At 32.8% G+C, this 24476-nt stretch overlaps 2 protein-coding genes across 2 annotated transcripts; both read left to right on the top strand.

Annotated features, from left to right (window-relative positions):
* The first annotated feature begins 14658 nt into the window (after positions 1-14658).
* Positions 14659-20454, top strand: LOC124828172 (uncharacterized). Its single transcript, XM_088103471.1, has 9 exons — positions 14659-15373; positions 17118-17321; positions 17433-17675; positions 18065-18131; positions 18223-18411; positions 18585-18676; positions 19204-19383; positions 19465-19601; positions 19771-20454. Exons 1-9 carry the CDS (start codon positions 14858-14860, stop codon positions 19955-19957), a joined length of 1815 nt encoding a protein of 604 aa, XP_087959597.1. The 5' UTR covers positions 14659-14857; the 3' UTR covers positions 19958-20454.
* Positions 20455-21088: 634 nt separating this feature from the next.
* LOC124828171 (pentatricopeptide repeat-containing protein At5g56310-like) lies at positions 21089-23861 on the top strand. The gene is made up of 2 exons (XM_088103470.1): positions 21089-21967; positions 22695-23861. Exons 1-2 carry the CDS (start codon positions 21187-21189, stop codon positions 23618-23620), a joined length of 1707 nt encoding a protein of 568 aa, XP_087959596.1. The 5' UTR covers positions 21089-21186; the 3' UTR covers positions 23621-23861.
* Positions 23862-24476: the final 615 nt, after the last annotated feature.

Here is a 24476-nt window from a genome sequence, read left to right as displayed (position 1 = left end):
AAAAATTTTGGAAATCATTTTAAAACGATATATAGCAAAGTAAGGTAATATGGTTTAAAGTCTAAGTGAGGCATGATATCCATAATATAGTCATTTATTCTGATTTTAGCTTCTTTGCAATCCTTAAATTGCATCAAGTCAGAAGGTTTTCAAAATTCTGTGAAAGAAGTGACGGAGTATCATCCATTACAATGACATACGTTTTAAATATAAAAAAGAAAAATAAGATAACGATTTATTTAGAGTTTATATTCGTATTATTAACTTGATATATAATTTTTTAAAAATAAATTGAAGTCTTAGAGGACATGGTCAAAAATTCTTAGGATCCGTTTGTTTCTGCATATGAACAGTAACGAAACGTAGTGCTTATGAAGAAAGTACATTAATCAGATGGAATAAGCAGGGAAATAAAAAAAAAATAAAGGCTTAAATGTTTACTTCCTTTCCGTATTAAAAGGTGAACTTCTATTTAGTATCTGGTTTTAAAATTGAATCTATTAAGTCCTAAAGTTGTAAAAATTGAATAAATAAAGTCTCCTCCGTTAAATTAGTATAAACGGAGTTAAGTCATAAAATCTGATTTTTTTTTTCTTATCTGTTTTTTCTGTAACGTTCAGCTTTTTCTCTTTCTACATTAATGATTTTTATAATTTTCATAAACGGACATTTTATTTTTTCTTTTTCTCTTTTTGGAGTTTGATGGTGACGAGGGAGAAGTGGTCCTTGACGGTGGTGATGAGGATGTAGAAGTGGAGGAAGAGGAATAAGGAGAGGATGGGAATGGACAGAGGTGTATTGTGGGAAGTGGACCACCACAAGCCACCACCGCAACCTAGCACCACTGCTGATCATCTTCACCGCCATCAAACTCTATTTCGCCTGACCACCACCACCATCAACACAGACCTGCAATCAGAAATTCCCCAATCGCGAAGCCACTGCGAATCCATCACACTCACCTTCTTCACCAAAAAACTCCATAGCTTCGTGTAACCAGAACACCACCGACCCACCCCCTTCTCCATCATTCTCGCGCAACAACCTATTGTGAAACCTTCACCAACCTACAGGGTATGACATCTTTTTCGTCAACTGTTACCATGGTTGAGGAGCCTTTTTTTTCATACTCACTCCTCCTGCTCCTCCCTTGGCATCCACACCATTTTCATTGTCTACGCCACCGGGCCAGTTTAATGACCCCTCAATGCCTCCTCCTCCTTCTAATTCCCCACTTGTTGCTGGACCTTTCCTACGTTTTCTGATTGCATAGTTCCCCTGATAGGTCCAGGTCGAGGCATATCAGCAAGGAACCATGAGAAGCACAGCGGAAGATAGAGAAAGCAAACGGTGAACCCTAAAGTGAAGGTTTATTCGATGTAATTTCTAGGGTTGAGGATTTGGGATGTTTTAATTGTGCAAAACCCTAAATGAAGCAGAGACCATAAGATGGACCGATTAAACGATGGGAAGGAGAGATTGATCGAAGGAAAACCTTTTAAATGGAGCAAAGGAAGATTTAAACGGTGGAAGTGGCTAGAATCTGATTTCAATCGGTGAAATGGAATGTGAATGAGATTCTAATCGGGCAGAGATGAAGGAAAGAAGATCTAAGGGAAGAATGGGGAGCAAAGTCAAAATCAATCGGTGGATTGATTACAAACCTGATGGAAGAGACTGTCCTTGGCTTGGATTTTTGATGGACTCGAGATTTGGTGAAGCCAACAATGGAGGTCGCTAGGGAGAGAAGGAGCTGGAGAAGGCGATGAAAAAGGTGGACAAGAAGGCGGGTGTCGATACCCGTGCCAAAGGTGACGAAGGTGGAGCTGAGGCAACCGCGGGAAGAGGAGCAGGCGGAGGCTGAGAGGAAGGCGGAGGAGGTGAAGAAGCGGCAGAGTCGCACTACTGTAGAGGATGAGTACAAGAGAATGGGGAGTAGTATTAAACTGGACCGTGTTCGTGAATACAAATAAATGAAGATTGAAGAAGGGCTTCTGGGTTTCTGTGTGTAGGTTCTTGGGTTTTCTGTGTATGGGTTTCTAGGTTCTCTATGTGTAGGTGGGAAAGATGAACTCGGTTGGAGGAGAATATAAAATCGTAGAAGATTGTGGTGGACCAAGAGAAATAGAAAAGAGAGAGAAAAAGGTGGCAGGAAGAGTAGAGGAGAGAGAAAAAAATGCAGTCACGCAAGCGTGAAGTTAATGTCGTTCCTACCAACTTAACGGATAGGACTTTATTTATACAATTTTTACAATTTTGGGATTCAATGTCTTCACTTTTAAAACTGGATACTAAACAGAAATTCACCTCTTAACATAGGGACGAAGTAAGCATTTAAACCTAAAATAAAAATCGGTAAAGATTTTCTTTTAACATTAAAGAGATTATCTTATTAAAAATACATATAAATAAAATAAAGTTAGTGTGCATTCGCTCTTATTATCTCTTCTTCTTCTTATTTCTCTTTATTAAAAACTTTATTTTATAATAAGATACATAATAAATTGAGTTACTCTAAGCCTTTTTGTATAAATAATAATTTATGTATCTCAATCCAAATTCTTTCTAATTTTTTTTTTCTCTTTTACGATTTTATCTTATATTCTTATTATGATAAGAATGGTTTGATTTTATTAATTTTCATCTTTGCATATTATTATTATTATTATTATTATTATTATTATTATTATTGTTTTGATTCATTTAATATTGTTATATTAATTTTATAATATCATATATGGAATATGATTATTATTATTATTATTTTTTATATTAGTTTTGAACTTAACAAACCTTACAAAATTTGAATTTGTAGACGTTGATGTTATAAAAAAGAATTATTTATCTTAGATATCATATGCTGAATACATTTAGATGAAATAGATCTATTTCATACCATTAAAGAAAGACATAAATCATGTTAGCAACTAATTTACTATTGTGACAACAATATCATTAAAGATATATTAGAAATATTTTGAATTTATTTCATTTCTTTTTGTAGGTGAACAAAATAATGAGCTTTTGATGAAAACTCGTGAGACCCGTCCAATTGATTTTGCTCCATTTTCATAAGAGTACATGATTCTTTTTTTTTCATGGTTGTGGATGTGATCATAATCAAACTATTGAATTAAAAACTTCATAAAAATTAGTGTTTCATTCTACACACAAGTGTTTATCAAATTCACAATCAACATGTTATAAAACAATTTCATTAATTTTTGTCCATTATCTAATGTACACAATTCACACATTTGGCTAGATCGAAAGGTCTTTCATATAATGATGTTTGATTAAAAGAAAAGTGATTTTTCAAGAATTTAAAAACACCATTAAACCAAAGAGAACAACTAAATATAAAGAATTCATGATATTGAATTAAAAAGCTCACAAGAATTAGTGTTCTAGGAACACTAATGTATCTTGTTAATTATTTTCGATCTGATATAATAATTCTTGTAAATTTTTTAAGCAGAATATAGTTATTTACCTTGGATTAAAGTAAAACCTATACTTCGTTATCTTAAGGGTATGAGTTTATTTTATCTAAATGATTCAAAATTGAATCTAATAGGTTATGCAAATTATTTATTAGATCCTTTCAATGGTTGATAACAAACATGATATTTTTTTCACATGTGGTGGCACAGTGATTTCATGACGATTTGTGAAACAAATCATAACAACAACATCCTTAAATCATGTAGAACTTTTTGCATTACATGAGGTAATTCGTAAATGTATTTGATTAAGATTTATAATTCAATATGTACGACAAACTTGTAGTCTATCTTTAGAAAAAATGGAATCAACAAACCATATATGAAGGTAATAGTGAATTGTTCAATAAAAATCTGGCGTATCTATTTACAAAATCTTTGTCCATTCGAGTTTAATACATAAAAACTTGCACTTAAATTTAAACGTTTATGCTAAAAAGAATTATTTGATCTTTCTTTCTTACACCTTTAGTTACCCTTTCTTACTAAGAGTGCTTGACAATCTATATATATTTTTTCGGTGAGTATTTTTGTTGCAAATTAAAATAAAAAACTGTGCAAGTTATTATTTATACATCATATAATGATATGATTTTCAGAATTTTTTTTGTGATTTTTAACTACACAGAATTACGTGTTGTTACATTAAAATATTTTCCTTACTTAATAAAATAAAACACATAAATATATATTTTGTAACATCCTAAAAATATAGCTTTAAACTATACTCAAGAGTACTTACATTTACAATAAAATAGAACAGTTACAGGAAGATAAAGTTTAACTTACAGTTATCCTAAAATAACCATAAATTAAAAACTTTACAGAAACCTACACTTATACAACCAAAAAGGGCAGACCGATCGGTCATACAAGAAGTGTATTAACCGAACGGTCCTATACTAAATACCAAAACAAAGTCCAGACCGAACGGTCTTACACTTAGCGGAGACCATCCTCTTCTGCCAACGCCTGCTCCAGAGAAGCTTCTGCACCATCTGCTCACACCCATAGGGTGATCATCGCAAAGACAAGGACGACCGAACGGACAACATGACAAGACAAGAAAATAAGGGTAAGCTAGTGTAATTTAATTAACTATGCAAATAGATAACTAACATAAATATGGTATAAATCAATAATTCCCTCATGCAACAAACAATCATACATTTCCAACCATAATCATACAACAATGCATGCCTTGACTGTTCATTTTACTCTGACTGTCCGGACTGTATGAATTATGTAGCTACGATGCTCTTGCACTCGTGGAAAGGTAATCTGGAAAATCATCAGAATTACCATAGCTGGAAACCCAAGCCGCCACATGAGGTTAGCCCTTCATCCCTCACTGTAGTTGGAAACCCAAGTCTACACATGAGTTTAGTCTGATATCTGGAACCCCAAGCTATACGCAACCAGGCCTCCTGCTATTCTCACCACATGTGCCACCATTCTCTACTTGAGACTCGGTGACCATTAGAATGTTAGGATGAACGACAACTTAGTCTGGCCATATTCATACTTTACCATTCAATAACCAATCTTGAGATATTCCTCCCTGGAATACTCTTTCATATCCATATGATTTCATTCATATCACAATTTAAATACCATACCTCATTAACAACATATTTCCTCATTCATCATATCTTTAAATACATATCCCACATCACAGTGAAAGGATAATTCCACCATTGAAAAGGACCGAACGTGAAAGCTCAACATAACTTATGAATAAGACCGAACGTGAAAGCTCAACATAACTTATGAATAAGACCGAACGTGAGAACACTCCCAATATGAGAACATGACCGAGCGATCATTTAGAGAATAAGACTCAAGCAGGAGTCGAACACTTGAACTCACATCATACACTTATGATTTAGAACGAACAATATTGGCTTAGACTGAACACTATTAACTTTGTACAAGTACGATATCGAGCGTTGGTCCAAGACCAAGCACTTACCAAGAACGAGCACTAACATTAGCCTAACGGCTAGTACAAGACCGAGCGTTATCACTAGCCTAATGGCTAGTACAAGACCGAGCGCTTAGTGCATCACTGAGCACTACTAAGACCGAGTGTTGGCATATGATCGAGCACTAACGTCGAACGGTCATGAACTGGGAGGACTTCAAAGACACGAACCCAATTAATAACCGATCACAGAAGAAGGCCGAACGGCCAAATCAGAGCATGGCCAAGTGGTCAACCATGAACCCTCAGTTTCTGCATAATTCTGCAGAAACTTCTGCAGAATTATGAACACATCAAATTTTACCAAAACTAAACGTTTTTACAAACTCCTAACCCTCCAAACATGAATCATACACATTTCTAAACTAAATTAAGAATACCTAAACCTTTCTAACATCATTTAGAGAGTTTCATCTCAGATTTGAGAGTCAATTATGCAGGATCATCAACTCAAGGACCAAATATCATATTTCCTAACTTTATTATAGTTTTAAGTAACTCAAGGGTTCTAACAAGTCTTATACCACTTACCCAAATTCTATATACCGACCACATTCACAACGAACGTTATTTCTCAAATTTTACTATCCCACTTCTTCACAATGCTTTCGGCAATGAACCAGAAACTCAATCATAAATAATCATCATGAACATATTCATTTAACAGTCCACATCAATTCAATCGAACACAAATCATTCCCTTTTACATTCATACAGAATCATCTAAATCAATTTCATTCACATGCATAATCATCAAACAATATATTCATACATCAAACCAAGTAATTAAATTAGCTAACTTCCCTTACCTCGAATTCAAGAGACCACTTTTACACGTTTCAATCCAAGAACTTCTACAACAGCCACAATTTCTGGTTGGTGCAGCGAAACCAACCGAAGAAACCAAAAGAGAAAAGACTCAGGAATAATGCAAGAACACATGCAAGTTGATCAATTCTTGCATGTACAGAAAACGTAGAGAATTCTCATGAAGAAGGTTTGGACCTTACCAGCTTCAAGAGAGGATTTTGACCGATGAAAAAATGAAGTCCTTTATACCAGAAGTGCTCAAGCACCAACGGATTGCTGATCGGAAGAAGAAAGAAGGAAAAAATTTAGAGAGAAGATGGAGAAATAAAAGAAAGTAGAGAGAAGGAGGAGAAAAGAAAAGGTTTGAGTTTTTAGAAAGATGTAGATTATGAGAAAATGGGATGAGTTGTGGTTTGGAAAATTCTATAAAATGTTCAAACTCTTTTAGTTGAGACACCTCTCCCTCTTTTCCAAGTGTCATTTTTAGAGTTTTACATATTTTTTCAAACTAAGGAGTAATTGCATAACAGGTTAATTAAAAGCAACTGTATAATTTCTTAATTTTTATCTTTATAAGATTATTTCTATTTTATTTTTTAAATTGTTTTTTAAGATAAAAATGTGGATGGATACTCACAATTATTTTTTTTTTTGCATTGTGAATATTATTAAGAGAAAATTGTTTTCAGCAGGGACATTTTTTGAAATAAAAAATTACAAACAATATTTAGATTAAAAAGAATAATAATTACGATGAAAATAACATTATCTTTTATAAATAAATTGTCTATCTCACATTATAACTGGACGACTTGGTTAGACGAATCAGATAAATTTAGGTTGATTGATTCACAAGCTTGATTCACAAAATAAATTTAGGTTGATCGGTTCATAATATATTTGCATCATACAAATAAAAAAAATTAGCTTCTGTTTTATACTTTTATAGTTTTAACCATATTAAATGTGAAAAAAAAATCTATAAATTTAATCCAATATTTAAATTAAATCTATTAACTGAGTTTTAATTAGGGTAAAAATAAGTTATTTATGACTCTTTCTTCATATAGGTAAACTAAAAAGTCCCTCTTATTATGTAGTAGCTTAAATGGGCACTCAGTGAATTTGTTAGCGTTGTATTTTGGGCACTAATTAGGCTAATAGAGAGAGCCCCACGCCCTGTGGACAATGAATTTAGAGAGGACAAGAGTCACAGAAACAGTCGAATTTTGAAACTTCCTTGAGTCTTACACTAATAATTGATTAGGTATGATCCATATATAACACAAACTTGTAGGTCTACCTTCCCTCTTTTTGACTCCAGAAGTGAACACTACCAACAATCTTTATACCAAAAAGAACATGTAGAAAAACTTTCCCTCTCTTCCTTTAACCATTGGATTCTTCTTTCTGTGCCTTTTTTTGGTGTGTGGCATCACAACATTGCTAAAGTGAATTTGTGCTCTATTTTTCCCATTTTGTTTCTCGTTCCTGAACTCCGTGTCACTTGGGATACTTCACCTACTCTACGCACTTGAGATTTCAGATTAGATTAACTTGAAAAGGTGACAACAGACAAGATTTCAAACAACTGTCAACTTCTAAATTCTTCTTTTAAATCACTCACTCAATTTGTGCTCTATAAGAAACCGCAAATCATGTCCAATTTCGACAAATGCCCTGTCTCTTAATTAACTCACTTCTACTCTTTCTTTTGTCTGCAATTTTATTTTTTTAGTTAGTGTCAGATTAAAGGTGTCTATAAAATATTAATAAGTAATTTAATAGTGATTTAATAACAAATGAAATCTCTAATAAATATAAATATAGTAATGATAAACGGTAACTAATAACTCTGATACTTTATTGAAAAATAAATTTTAAACTTTAAGTTAATTTTACAAAATTAATTTATAAAGTAAAATCTACGTCCACTTCTACATGTATTATAAATTAACTTTATTTTGAAACGATGTGAACTTTTAACGTAGAAATTTATTATACTTATAGTATTTTTTTTTAATCTTAGAATCAAGAATAAAAATTCACAGAGAAGCACGTGTTTGGTGACTTCTATTCCGAAATATTATATTTGTATGACTTGTTTGATAAGGATGTTGACGTTACTGTGAATATTTTTTTTAATATTATTATTAATATTCAGGTAAATAGTTATTTCAAGTATAATTAGTATTATCATATTTTACTTTTAGAGTTATAAAAAAAAATCAGTGTAAAATTTTTAATTTTATTAAATTTTTTTTCAACTCTTTTGATGATTAAGATAATTAAATTCTTGTTTTAACTTTTAATAGTTGATTGTTAGAGGAGAAAATAATGTTAATACGTGATTAAATTTGAAGAAACATTTATTTTTATTTTGTAAATTAAAAATATTTAGTGATTCGTTTTATATTAATTGTGCATTAATATTAAATATTTCGTTCCAATAAATAAATGTGACCATTAGTAAATATCTTGCAATAAAAACTATTTGCTTTTATCACATTATAAACAAAATATATGTCAATATTGATTATATTAAATGAACTATTTATCTTTAATATTTTCTTAATAAAATATAAATGTTTTGATAATATGTTCACATTATTTGTTATATAGAAATATATTCATTTGTATTATTTAATTATTATTTTATGAAAACTTATTTATTTGTATGATTTACTATTATGACATTTCCCACTCATCATCATCATAATAAAACATGAGCTGGAAGATGAAAGCCACAAAAGGTATCCTTGCTTTGCCACCTTAATAGCAACATGGAAAAAGAAAGTATTATTTAATAATAAAAAATAATATTTTGATATATATATATATATATATATATTACTTTTTCTTATTTTATATTTTTTCTATTTTAAATTTTTTTTAAAATTATTCATTTATAATCATTTTACCTTTATATTATATATAACATGAATATAAAAAAGTATCACTACTCTTAATAACATATGAAAAACTTTGGTCAGTTTAAATACTGGCAATAAAATATTATTTTTTTTTACAAAATGTAAAAAAGAGGACTTTGTTTTCCAGAAAAGAAAAAGTTATTTTCTACACTCTATTTACTTTATGTTCGTAAACAATTAGTGCATTACCATCAAATATTATAGTTATATTGCAAAATAAGTAGATTTAATCATTTTATTTTTTAAAAAATTTTCTTGTACACAATCCATAAGCTTTTATTCTGTACAATACGCTAAATCAAGATGATTATTGTAGAAATTTTAATTTATACATAAGATTTTTCATCAACAATATAAAAATAGCAAATATTCCTTTTGCTCCTACAGTAATAATTCTTCCAAAATTTATTTCTACATACCACAAATTTATACAACAATGCAAAAGTTTATCTCATCATTATTATTATTATACAGTAATTGATGTAATTTTTTATTAATTAAAAATAATACCAATTTATAATATATAAATAAATATAAATCTTATTTTATAAATAAATTTTATAAAATTAAATTTGAATTAAAAATATTTTTTTAATATGTTATTTAGTGTTAATAACTTAACTATTCCAAAGATTTTTCTTTTTGAAATGTTATATTTCATTTTGATAATAAGTTATCTTGAAACAAAATATAAGCTTATTAAAACGGTGGTTTTAGCTTGTAGCATGAAAGGAACACGATGTTAGAGAGTAGGGAAAGGTTGTACCTAATAAAGCAAGGGAAAATGACTTGTTTGAAACTTATGGCCCAAATTAGACGACTTTTTAAGTTTCATCACATTCAATAAAAAAAACCAAAAGTTATTTAATTTGAAAATGAAAAAGAAGAAAATACATATAAATGGGAATAAAAATGGAAAAATAATATGTGATGGGTCCAGTGGCTGAATGAGGACAATAAACACTCATCAAGATGCAACAACTCCAGATTTTATTGCAGGCAGCAACAACAACGGTTGGGTAGAAATTGTAGCTAAATGTGACCATCCATAAGCAATAAAACAGGTTGTGTGGATGAAAAATAGTGTAGTTTAATCTACGAGACACGCACAGCAGTAATTGAATTTAACCACTCAAAATAATAACACATTTTGCAGATTATTTAACAACCAAGACAGCTGGGAAAATTAAGAGATCCAATTATCGAGACGGTTGAATTTGGAAACATAGAAAAAGGTGAATTATTTGGTCGGACATAACCTAGTGGTCACATTCATGTTCATAGATTTCTGGCTCCTCTCCTTCCTTTTTCTATCAAAGTCAACCCATTGAAAAATGCTTCCATTACAACTAAGAATATCAAAAGTAATGGATCCTATTTTCTCTTTTTTTTGCTTTTACCAAATTCATAATCCAACTTTTCAACGCAGAAATTCTGCGATTTTTTCATCATCGTTTTTTCTTGTACTATGATGATGTGGAATTTATATTTCAAGAAAATTCAGAAAAATGTTTAATGCTTCATGTATATTACAGTGAGTCATAAATGAATAATATAAATGCTTGAATGCTAAGTAACTAGCAACTATAAAATCTGTATCTAGACAATTACAGACTTTTAATGTCGTCTTTTATTATATAAGTTAATTAGCTAAAACTTATTGATTAACAATCAACACACAAATATTGTAATGCACTTAAGTTTTGTAATTTAATTAATTTCTTTTTAAGAGAGAGTGCACTTTACAAATTACACTATTGCTATGGTCCTTCATCAGAAAAATCAATGACTAAAAATGTCATAACTCTATAATTTATTACACCTACCAGTTTTCATTATATATTATAGTAATTGTCTTGGTTATGGGTCAATGTTATAAGTATTATAGATTATGTATTTTCAAGTGTTTGTTTTTGTATCATTTGTCCGTCATTTTTATAGTAAAATTGGAAGAAGATACTTCAATATTAAAATTAGTTATAATATCATTTCTACGGTCTATTACGTGAATATGATCATGCACCTATACAGTATAATAATTTATAATTATCTTTAGAAAATTAGTTAATAGAACTATATTTTATCATTTATAATATACCATGATGATTTAGATTATTTTGATATACAAATATTACAGAAAATAAAGAAAGAACAAAATGGATTATAATTTCGATAAATTAAAGTATTCTAAAATAATTTTAAACTATCATGGACAAACATATTATTTCAAAGCATGCTTTCAATTTCATAAATTAAAATTTAATTTAGTTCAACCAATTTTATTTAAGAGAAAATTAGTTTAATTTATTTAAAAATAATGTACTTTTTGCTCATAATTTAGCTAATTAAGCGCCACTTATTTTTTCTTGACAAACCCAAACGTACCATAGTTGATTATTAATTTACCGAAACTTTTCATTCCTTTGTTTCACGAGTTCCAACCCAAATTCTTATCAATTTAAAAAATAAAAAATGTCATTATTTTACTTTATTTGTTATTTGCAAACAGACGATAAATAGTTACAAGTATTAAAATAATATTTTTTATTTGCGTAGTATCTGATATACATTTTGAAACTAAAGAAGATTACGAGACTAATTACAGTATGAAACTTTAAATTAATATATTTATTGATTATTTTATTCAGATATTGATCATCTTTCTTATTTGTATTTAGTGGAAAACTTCCTAACTCGTGATTTCTACGAATTTTGTACAAGATAGTAACCATCCGAACTGCATGATGTAACTTGGGAGGTGGTGGCTATCAAGGTTTGGTTTTCGATTGTGCTAGGGATACAGAATAATGATGTCAACCAAGTCACATGATGTTTGTCCACTTCTCAACTTGTGCTAGAGATACAGAACAATTTTGGCACATTATATAACCACAATTATGCATATTTCTGACTATTATTATATTTTTTAAGTGAAGCTACAAAATAAAAACACTTTACTAGGTAATTTCTATATATGTCATCAAAAACCTTTTTGGCTACAATCAAACACACCCCAATGCCATTTTTCAATCTCATTTTCAAACGCGTCAAATTAATAAATTGACTACTTTAACTTGGACTTCTTCAAAACTCATGATTCACCAACTGAAATAGGAGGAAAAAGAATGAAAGGCAAAAGATAGATCATTATTACAAGAATCCCAGGTCCAATGTCGAAGTTCTTCTTCCCAAGTTCCAATCTCGGATTTTTTTTTCAGTGGTTGGACATGTTCTCGATTATTATAAGAATTTTCCAATCTGGGCACGTTGAACCAATCAAAACAAAACCAAACAACACTGTGAACGGTGACATCATTCACCAACTGCTAGGGTGTATTCTACTTCATAACCCAATTATTAACTCATATATATGCCTTTGCGAGCAATTAGAGAATGATTAACATTTTGTTTCATATCATTGGCCACATTATGCACAAATCTTTACGCACCACCACACTTAACAACACAAGTTTAAAATTTTACACTAAAAAACACAAACCTTTCAAATGCGTGCCAGTTAAAAACCTCAACTTTTACTTTTCAATTTAAAGGTTTTGTTCATATTTTTCATAATTTTTTTTCAATTTCTCTTACATCAACTATTAATAAAGTCAATTTATAACATATAAATAATTACAAATATTATCTTATAAACATGATGATGTAAAATTAAATTAGATTTTAAATTCAGTATCATATTAAAAGTGTTATAATATTAACATCAATTATTAATTTTTATATATTCGATGTATTGTCGTTTTAACTTTAAAAAGTGTCTCAAATAAAAAAAATATTTAAAAACTATTTTAATCTCAACTCATAAACACTATAAAAATTGTTGTGTACAGTAAGAAGAAGAACTATAAATATATATACTCTAATGTGAGGTTTCTATCAATTGTAATTGCTACATACTGAAAATGACATATAACTAAATTCCAAATTAATGGATATCATGATGAATGAATCAAGGTCCACCACTCAAAAACTGCATTTATGGTGCAACGAATGGACGATGCATCAATTTAATACGAGCCAACGCAGCCTGAACAGATATATATAGAGAGAAGAAGGTTCGCCATTAGTTTGACACAGCGAAAATAAATAAATTAGTTTCATTTGGTGCCAGCAAATAACTTCAAACAAACAGTCTCTGTCTTTGGTTTACCAAAGCAGTTTTTCTTTATTCAAAAGCATACCTGTATTCCAAACTTTGACTATATTTTTTTTCGTAAAAAAGAAAAAAAGACAGTACCATACCTACGAGTAAAATAAGGGTAATAATTAAGTCTAATGTTTTAAAAATTCTGAAAAAGACACCAGACACAAATGTTTTTCTGAGCATATTATTCCTTCTCTTACTTAATCTGCTACAAGTAATTAATTAACTGGTTATAATAAAATAATTTCTGTCCCCAAACACGAAAGAGCCAACCCTATAGCAAAGTTTGTTTTGGCTGATGTTGTTGGGATTTCATTTGTAAGGTCGTGATTTTTCCAGTTTTGGTCCTGGTTTTGCCATTGCTTTCACCTCTCACGTAAAAAAAGAACAAAAATGAAAATGAATAAATCGGTCGCTCCTCAGTACAAAAGCCAAAATAAATTGGCTGGAAAGAAAGTCCCTTCAGCAAATAATCCAAAATCCAAACACTATCATTCGATTATCTCTCAAACAGCGAAAAAGCAAAAGCGAAATAAACAGTAAATTCCATTTTTTTTTCTCTCTCGGAATATTCTAACATCTAAGATATTATAAATATATGTCAGAGGCATACACTTTCTATTTATAAAATTACACGTATCTCTCGTTAATCATGATTATTTTTCAAATTAGATACAACTGCCACCAGTAATAATACACTTCTCATTTCAAATATTTAATACAATCGCAAGTTTAGAATTCATTAATTAACGAAAACCAATTTTATGTTATTGTTTATAGACAGGTTTCTATTATTGTTATAATTTTTAATTTTTTTCAAAAGAATAAGTCAAGCAAAATGCTGTTTTTTTAATTATGAAATATTCATTAACTTTGTGGATAATTGATATCTATGAATAATCTGAGTGATAGAATTTCTTCCTCAGACCCATTAAACATGAATGAGTTATAATATTGCTAATTTGAGGAACACTAAATTATAATGTGATTAGAATATACATTAAGACGATAAAAGAAATATATAAAAAAAGTTATTAAAATGGTTAATTAAATGTGGTTTGTAAAATTTAACCATTTGTAAAACTAATAGATGTATTTTGTAATGAAAAAATGAACTTACAAATAGTCATTAACATGAAATTTAATAAAATGTTAATGTTTATAATTAATGCAGTGTAATAATAATAAATAAAAAAAACACATGCACATAGCGTTATTTATAACATTAAATATTAAAAATTATATTATATACTTTTCTTACACAGTCTTTGGCAAACGAAAAGCGTAACCGCCCTCTTGAGTGTTCACCGTTTCTCTCTTTTTCCGACGCCCACACACACAAACGCGCATTTCGTTTCTATTTTCCGGTTAGCACTACTTTCTCGAATTCTCCGATGACCGGCGGCGAGGAGAGTCACCGGACGGGGACCTAAGAAGGCTCTCTCTGTCTGATTCTCTGGAAGGCATGTCCGAGGACAAGGAGCGGGCGCTGCAGACGTTCCGCGCGCTGGTGGAGAGCGCGGACAGGAAGTTCGGGCGCGTTCGAGACGTGGCGGCGTACGGAGGCGGCACGAGCCGACAGCAACAGCAGCAGCACGCGTTCCAGAAGGTGTTCAAGGCGTACACAAGGTTGTGGAAGTACCAGCAGGAGAACCGCTCGAAGCTGGTGGAGTGCGGGCTGAAGCGGTGGGAAATCGGCGAGATCGCGAGCCGAATCGGACAGCTGTACTTCGGGCAGTACACTAGGACGAGTGAGTGCAGGTTCCTCGTCGAGGCCTACGTCTTCTACGAGGCCATACTCAGCAGAAGGTACTTCCAAGGATCCGAACCCAACGCCAAAGATCTCGGTGTTCGCTCCAAGGAGTTGCGCTTCTACGCGCGCTTTTTGCTTGTTTCGGTCATTCTTAACCGGACCGAGATGGTTAACCACCTCGTCGAACGCTTTGGGGCTTTGGTTGAGGATTGCAAGAGCACCTTTCGGGTAATCTATGCATTTTCTCGTTCGCTTCTCAATTTGCTTTAATTTCTTGTTTCAGCTTTTGGAGAGGAAAGTGAGCTGATAATATTCATCTTCTTTTTTTATGTGCGTGTAGTTATTTTATTTTATTTTGTTTCTGCAAATGAAGTAGTTAGGAGTGAAGCGATGTGGGTTGGTGTTTCCTTTCTTCTGAAAAGTGAAAATGCTTTTATCTTAGGGATTAAGTTAGAAGCTGCTCCGTGCAGATCAATTGTTACTGGTCATTGTGTGATACTTGATTTAGATTCCGTAGGTGAAAACCTGAGGATGATTAGATTAGCTTCTTGTGTTTTGGGCTATGTGATAGAACAGAACAGCGATCATATGCTGGCTTGATCTGTGTAGTGTACCGGCCCCACCTAACCTTGTGTGTTTTTGCATGTAATATGGTAGAATTCACGGTTTTTGGGATGGAATCCGTGTCACTAAATTACGTTAGTTTCATCGTTTGATGGCAATCCCACTGTAGGAGATTTTTGAAATAAGTAATTCAATCTTTGTTTCATTGACATCTGATTCCATAGGATAAAATCGATGGGTTATCTAATGGATATTAATTTAAGCAAAATTTTGCTCCCTTTGTTTTACGATAGGTTATTTTCATAGCTTAGCCGCAAGATTCAGGTTTTTTTTTTTTTTCTGTTATAGCTGACCTGACTATTGTATGAACTGTGGAAGTGATCACTATGGTGTTCCGGAGTAGGATAAATATCAAGGTTATTGAAGGTTCTCAGTTTTACAGTACTGAAGAAAAGCAAGTTGTAGTTTTTCTAAAGAAATGGCCTCCCATTATAGAACCATAGTAATGCTCTGGATCAACTGGATTTCAAGTTGTACATGTGGGGGCCAGTTTTTTTTAGAATAAATTGTTGGTGCATTGATGAAATTACTCTCAGATGGCAAAACAAAAATAACGATTCTGAAGATCCTTAATATACATATGTTGATCAATTCATTATACTGATTGCCGGGGAAATTTTTTGTAGAATAACATTGTTGGTACAGTTGTGATTTTCTTCTGAAACCATATTTATAGAGTTATTTAATGAGAGCGTGAGATGTTGGAGTTAATCTGGACCATACCACTAAACATGGACAGTCAAAATTGTTTTACTTAAATCGAATATTGATTTTTATTTATGATTTTATGGTCAAAATCAGTTTGTCAAACAAGAGCATACTAATAAAATTTCTGTCAGTTTTTCAAAACAAAACACGAGGTTCCGAATTTCCTAAATGCATTTCATGTGTTGATTTGATAAGTTTATCAAATGATCAGGATAACAAAAGTGTTTATGCAGAAAATAATGATACTTTATTATTCGCATGATGACAACAGCCCTATAGACTATGATTGGTATTTCTTTGTAAAATTACTCTATCTTTTTTATCTCTGGCCCGATATCATGATCATCACTGCATTGTTCTGCTTCAGGTGTTATCAATTACCTATAACTTTACATCTTTGGTTGTTGTTCTTTAGGATTGGAAATCAAGCCTCCACTTCTCAATCTGATTGTTTTATACTTTTTAATTCATATTGTTCAATATTAATATTTAACTTCTGTTTTTTCTTTAAAAATAGATCTCATTAATTTTGTTATAACAGAACTTGTTGATGCTTTGTATTCCTTTATTCAACCTCGAGAAAAAATTATATGTACTATATTGCATGCTTGACTTATGAATGTGAATAATTTCTTTTCAGGAAACTAACTTTAAGGAATGGAAGCAAGTGGTGCAAGAAATTAACCGTTTCACAAAAGTTGATAAGGGCTTTAATTTCAGACCCATGCGATATTGTGCCACATTTGATACTCATCGAGCATCTCTTCCTTATGTAGCTCGTTTTCATGCTAAGAGAGTTTTAAAATTTCAAGATGCCCTGTTGACAAGTTATCATCGAAATGAGGTTAATACTGGTTCACATTACTGTGATGATTCTTAAATTTGGATTGTTGATTTACTTTAGTGGCTAAAAAGGAACTGGAGCTTATGAATCTTTGTATATTCTCTCTTTCAGGTCAAGTTTGCTGAGCTTACATTGGACATGTATAGAATGATACAGTGTTTAGAATGGGAGCCTAGCGGAACATTCTACCAAAAGCATACATTTAAACCTAAGGAGAACGGTGACACAATTGATCACTCAGGAGCTTCTGGGATAATAGACATGAATCTCACTGCAGATATGACGGATCCAAATATACCTCCTAATCCTAGAAAAGCTACCCTGTACCGTCCATCTGTGACACATATGATAGCAGTGAGTTTTCAAGTGTACTGGAAAGATTATATTACATACTTGCTTGTCTGCTTACTAAAATTAGTAAACTGTCATGGTAACTAGACCTTGTCAATATCAGATGATATTGCATGACAATTTTATGGCTTCTCCTATCATCACTTGGATATTTTGGTTTGCCTTTGGTCTGCTTCGTTAGTTTAGTGATTTTTATAATACACTCTCTTATCTATTTGTGCACACATACATTCGGTATTTCTTTTGTGTTGTATGATCTGATTTATGAACCAATGCCAAAAATTTGACTTGTTGAAAACAAATGGCTTTTTACATCCTATTTATACGCAATCTTTCACTGGCCGTTGAACACAATTTGTTGTTTCTTATATAAGCTTCATGATGTTATGCAGGTAATGGCTACAATTTGTGAGGAACTGCCACCAGACAGTGTCGTGCTAGTATACCTTTCAGCCTCAGGTTTACATTTTCTCTTTCTTTTTCAAGTGTAAATAGTCTTCCTCTCATGCCTGTTATAATAGGTAAGTTATCTTAATGATCATTCATGCAGGGAACGCTGGTCTTAATAATGTCTCTCAGGTAGAAAATTCTGGAGGTTCATCCAAATCTTCAAGACACAGAGTCTCTTCTCAGACTTCCCATGGACAGAATTCTGGACTTTCTGAAACTCAAAATAATGGCAAGAGAGAAAGTGGCTATTATGACAATTATCTGTGGTTTGGTCCCAAGGGAAATAGTGGTAAGTAGATGCTCTGATTCTATTCTCTATAAAATTTCTGTTCAGATTGTTCAAGGAAACGTTAAAAGAATTTTATATTTTCTCAATTTTTGGGTTAGTTTAGATGAAATGATATATAGAATAAGGTATATCTGATGATGCTGCATTTACATGTGCTTTATTCAAATTATCAGGTACAAATAATCTCTACCCTGGCGATCTTATCCCCTTCACTCGGAAACCTCTTTTTTTGATTATTGACAGTGATAACAGCCATGCATTCAAGGCAGGTTTGTCATAACTCAGAACTTGTGTATGAGTTGCGTGAGAACTTTGTTAGGTTGAGCTGTTCAGGATATTCCCAGAATCTAATTGTACTTTTTAATGGCTTAATAAAACTTGTAATTAGTTTATTACTGTGTAGTCCAAGGGTTTGTCAAAATCCTTGAAATTGAATTTTAACTAACCAACCACAGAAACCCTGCCTTGTTGAACTTCTACAATTTGAATATGAATGTTTAACTTTCTTCAAGGACAGAGTTAAATGGATGGAAAGAAAGGACCACTATCAATGATTCGTGTGTGCTTACCAAAAAAACTGACAAATACAGCATCTTTCTGGGTTATATAATGATTTTATAGTTCGTTTTAGGCGTAGGATATTTGCTTGTTGGCTTCTTCCATAGCAAATGTGTTGGAAGTTGGAATTGGTAGGAAATTGGATGCGGTTAATCTTAGGCTTGAGAATTGATTGACCCATGGTATTTTCTTTGACAAGCCTTGATTGATTGTGTACATCACAAATTTTTGCAGGTTTTACATGGCGCTGAAAGGGGTGAAACGGCTGCTTTATTCCTTTCACCCTTAAGACCAATTTTCAAGAATCCATCTGATGTAAATTCCAATAATGGAAGCCAATTTACCTTTTTTTTGACTTGTCCTTTGTCAGCATTCTGCCAAATGATTGGTGTCTTCCCTAATGAGGCTGATACAGTAAGCAACACGAGTAATCTTTAACATATCTGTAGTTAACTTCAATTATCGTTGGTCTAATTGTGTTTTGTTAACCTGTAGGATGTGTACAATGAAGCAGAGAACATAATAGATAATGCTTTCACTGAGTGGGAAATAAGTCTTTGCTCATCAACTACCATGAATTTAGTATGGGCGCAGGTTATAAGTGATCCATTTTTGAGGCGGCTTATTCTAAGGTGCTTGTTCTTTACTTTTTAGCCTATGTAGTTTTTTCTTTTTTCTTTTAATTTATAATCGGTGATTGATTGGTCTCGGGGGATGTCAACTGCTATTTGGACTTTAAGCGCTATTAAAATTATTGAATGGACATACTGTGTGACATCTTGGTATCATTTATGTACACAGATTCATATTCTGCCGATCCGTGATCTCTTTTTTCTGCCCGCCTGAGGAAAGTGAACAGTATCTGCCAATTTGTTTACCCCATCTACCCACTTCTGTTGCACCATCGTCTGAAGCCGTGCGTTCAGCTGTCGTGCAACTTGCCGTGCACTTTGACGTTGCTGACTCCTTTCACTTTACTGAAACATAAGATTGGATCTTAAAAAGTAACGACTAAACTGTTAGGGTTGCATGCAGGCATTGGAAGCTAAGGATCCTCAGATCAAAAGCATAATGAGTTGACCTTTCGGGCGACAGGGCAGAGAGTATTTATGTGGGGTCCTGGGCTGTCTGGTAAAAAAAGTTGTTGGTAATGGTTGCCTCTGCTTGTTGTGTTGCGTACTTCGACCCCACCTGCTTCATTGATCTCTCTCTCTATATATATATATATATATATACTGTATTTGGTGGTTTGCTCTTTACTCTGTCAAGGTTAGGTCATCATGGATGCCTGGTGATTTTTCATTTGTTTGGCCGTGGCAAGATAATTTTGTATTTTTAGTGTGGCAAGATAGTTGTTAGTTTAAAGTTAGTTGTATTTGTTCATACTTCATAGCTTTGAAAAGGAAAAGAAGAAAACAGAAACTCATTGTTAATTTTATCTTTTTTAGCAGAATTGGACGGTATTTAAACATCATCATTGATCAAGGAGGATGTATTTTAGGAAGAACGAATTCTTTCAAAATTCCAAAGTAGATTACCTATCTTGTATATTCAATTTCAGAGCTCCATCATACTTACATAGAGAAATGTCACACGAAATACAATAACGTTATTATGATAATACAATCTGATAGACGGAAAATAACTATCTCATGTCGCAAATTCTATTTCACCGATATTTTTCAAAAGAAACAAATAACAATGTTTAAAATACTAACAAGGGACAAGTCGAAGTATTAAATAACAATCTTAAAAGTGTTATCATCTTGTGTTCAGAAAATCTTTGAGAATCAAAATCAAATAACATACTAATGTAAGTTTAAATCAAATTATTTTATTTCTGTTGGAGCCCCAAGGCCAATCTATCATCATCCTGTATAAACGGTTACTCTAAAACATTTTTTAAACATTGTTATTTTCTTGTTAGGACTGAAAATCAAGAAAGCACCAAAGTTTTTATTAGGAGAGAATTTTTGGTAATATTGAAGGCCTTTTTCTGATTAGACAATGCTCATTATTCTTTAGTGAAATTAGAAAGAAAAATAAAATTCAAAAGCTTAAACCCATGTGGTTTATTTTACTAAATCACCAAAAAGAAATTTTATAATATCTTGATTAGTGAATGAAAAGACCTTGGATAATTACTGTAAGATATATTTGGCAGATACAACGATATAAAACAAAAGGAACTACAAAAGTTGGAGTTGCAGAAACTCCATGCTCACTGGTATAGTCTCAGTTTCGCTGACAAACCCAATCTTTGCACGACGACACTCCCTCTTTCTGCTTGCCACGCTCTTCTCCTCCACTCGCGATGTCTACCTCGCCAATCTCAAGATCACATCCCTCTCACGCGCTGGAAAAGTCGACGCCGCGCGCAAACTGTTCGACGAAATGCCCACCAAAGACTTTGTCACGTGGAACTCCATGCTCTCCGCCTACTCACAAAACGGCCTTATCCAACATTCCAAAACACTCTTTCACTCCATGCCGCTGCGAAACGTCGTTTCCTGGAACTCCATCATTGCCGCGTGCATCCAAAACGACGACCTCGATGACGCTTTTCGCTACTTCGCCGCGGCGCCAGAGAAGAACGCTGCCTCGTACAACGCCGTGATCTCGGGACTAGCGAGGTTCGGACGCGTGAGGGATGCGCAGAGGCTCTTCGAAGAGATGCCGCATCCGAATGTCGTGTCGTATACCGCCATGGTCGATGCGTACGCCAGAGTGGAGGGTGGGATTGGGCGCGCGAGGGCACTGTTCGAAGCGATGCCTCGGAAGAACGCGGTGTCGTGGACTGTGATGATCAATGGGTTGCTGGAGAATGGGTTGTATGAGGAAGCACGGGAAGTGTTTGGGAGAATGCCGCAAAAGAATGACGTGGCGAGGACCGCTATGATTACTGGATTTTGTAAACAAGGGAAGATGGAAGAGGCCAGAGCTTTGTTTGAAGAGATTCGATGCAGAGATCGCATATCTTGGAATATAATCATAACGGGTATGCGAACCTGTAATATTCGAAACATGTGTAGCATCCGCTAGTTCTTAGCTTGATGCCGAACAGTGTCCGTGATTTTAATAAGATAATTTATTATACCTTATAGGGCATATCATTAGGTGTCTTACTCCTTGAGAAAACTGTTTGGTTTTTAATTCAGTAAATAGATAGAGACACAAACGAAATAAGGTAGGTTATTAGGATTCTAGTTATTTTGTTATTGATTTCTTTTCTAGAACAAGATTAAGGAAAACTTTACCCTGCAAGAGCATGTATTCTAGCATGCCTTTGGTTAAGTCTGAGTTTGACTCTATGAGGTATTGGGAAAAAACCTACTCCTTCCTGCTTAGATTAGAGATAGAACTTGAAAATAATCTAAAATCACATTGGATCAGGAAATAAATTTTAAGTATAAACAAACGAACCTAAGTCTATGATGTAAAATGTGTGTAAAAAAGTGTGTAAACCCCTAAATTTCAGTAAAGGCACCTAGATCACAATATATTTTTAAATTAAATCAAAGGGGAGTGTTCCTGGCTTGCTCTAAAATTAATCTCAATTTGAAAAAGCCTTATCAATTTATAGCACATTTTTTTATTAACTGTAGAAAAAATAAAATAATAACATGTATTCCTAGGAGAAGGAGGAGCTTGTTTTCTTCTACTCTGTCATTGCATATTTTTTCTTTTATTATTCCATCTTTTCACAATCGATTCACCGTTTGTAGGTTATGCTCAAAATGGGAGAGGGGAAGAGGCACTGAATTTGTTTTCACATATGATGAGGACTGGTATGCGACCAGATGATGTGACTTTTGTTTCAGTTTTCATTGCCTGTGCCAGTCTCGCATCACTTGAAGAAGGAAGACAGGTGCATGTTCTTGTAATTAAGCATGGCTTTGAGTCACACTTGTCGGTGAGTAATAATCTGATTACTATGCATAGCAAATGCGGTGGCATTGTTGATTCTGAGCTAGTTTTTGGACAAATTTCCCATCCAGACGTAATTTCATGGAACACTATCATTGCTGCCTTTGCTCAGCATGGTCTCTATGACAAAGCACGCTTCTACTTTGACCAGATGGTGACAATCAGTGTTCAACCTGATGGCATAACTTTTCTGAGTTTATTATCTGCGTGTTGTCGTGCTGGGAAAGTCGACGAGAGCATGAATCTATTCAGTTTGATGGTTCATAATTATGGCATTCCATCAAGGCCTGAACACTATGCTTGCTTAGTTGATGTGATGAGTCGAGCAGGTCAGTTGCGCAGAGCTTGCAAAATTATCCATGAAATGCCATTCAAGGCAGATTCCAGCATCTGGGGTGCTGTGCTAGCGGCCTGTAGTGTTCATTTAAATGTAGAATTGGGGGAACTGGCAGCTACAAGAATTTTGAATTTGGATCCTAATAATTCTGGTGCTTATGTTATGCTGTCCAATATATATGCTGCTGCTGGCAAGTGGAAGGATGTTCATAGAATCAGGGTTCTGATGAAAGAGCAAGGAATTAAGAAACAAAGTGCTCATAGTTGGTTGCAGATTGGAAACAGAGTCCATTATTTCGTTGGAGGAGATCCATCACATCCTAATATTAATGATATTCATGTTGCTTTAAGGAGGATAACATCACATATGAAAGTAAAAGGTGACTGAAGATTTTTTATTGAGAAATTCTACAAGTAGTGATCCATATTAAGCTATCTCACCATAATTTCCCAAGTTATATTGTCTATACAACATTATTTAACAACACTATTTGTTAGTTCCGAATTATTGCATGCTACCCAAAAGGAGTGACATTGTCATTAACAGGATCTACATAAACATAACAACTGAAAAAGAAATGAAGAACAAAACATCAACCATAGATCAATTAAGCTCTTCATTTTTTTTTTGTCTTGTTTGTAATATTACTCTAGTTTATACTTCTCTCTTTTGCTCTTATTTTTCTTAGTTAAAAGCAATGAGATAAATTTTACAATTATTTCTCAAGCAATTTCGTAATTTGAATGTAGCAAAGTATTTTTTCATCATCGTTATTATTAAACATTTCTTATATCATTGAATGCTGAATTTCCCATTAAAAAAATTTGTTTTGAATATTCAATAGAACATACATTTTGTCTGGTGGCAGGGGGCAAATATCATTGAATTGTGAGATAAGAATACAAATTTTCTGCAAACAGCATTTCAAAAAATTGGGGGATCTTGTCTTCCCAATAAGATATCATGCTCTCTTGTTCTTTCCTCTCTCTTGATAATTAATCATTTCTAGAATCAAATTGAAAACTGCAGGATGTTAATGATTTGAGATTATGAAATATTATCCCTTCAAAATATTAGCTGAAAGTGTGGCTCTGGTAGATGCTAGCAATTTTTTGTGTAACTGAAAAAACGCGTTTTATTTGAGATGAAGAAGCTCTAGTTGAATAACACAGACTTAATTCATAGTTATAATAAACAGATAAATTTCTGATAACTGTTATAAATTTAAAATTTACTCTCTAAA

Source organism: Vigna umbellata, chromosome 1 (genome assembly GCF_029865625.1).
Source record: "Vigna umbellata cultivar VRB3 chromosome 1, Vumbellata_1.0, whole genome shotgun sequence".
Lineage (NCBI taxonomy): Eukaryota > Viridiplantae > Streptophyta > Magnoliopsida > Fabales > Fabaceae > Vigna > Vigna umbellata.
Note: the sequence above shows the minus strand (reverse complement) of the source record. Positions and strands in the feature narration are given on the sequence as shown.

Coding starts and splice junctions, on each gene's coding strand:
- LOC124828172 (XM_088103471.1), top strand. CDS start 14,858: ATGTCCGAGGACAAGGAGCGGGCGCTGCAGACGTTCCGCGCGCTGGTG. Junction 18,677..19,203: donor ATAACAGCCATGCATTCAAG/GCAGGTTTGTCA, acceptor AAATTTTTGCAG/GTTTTACATGGCGCTGAAAG. Junction 19,384..19,464: donor TCCCTAATGAGGCTGATACA/GTAAGCAACACG, acceptor GTTAACCTGTAG/GATGTGTACAATGAAGCAGA.
- LOC124828171 (XM_088103470.1), top strand. CDS start 21,187: ATGCTCACTGGTATAGTCTCAGTTTCGCTGACAAACCCAATCTTTGCA. Junction 21,968..22,694: donor TTGGAATATAATCATAACGG/GTATGCGAACCT, acceptor CACCGTTTGTAG/GTTATGCTCAAAATGGGAGA.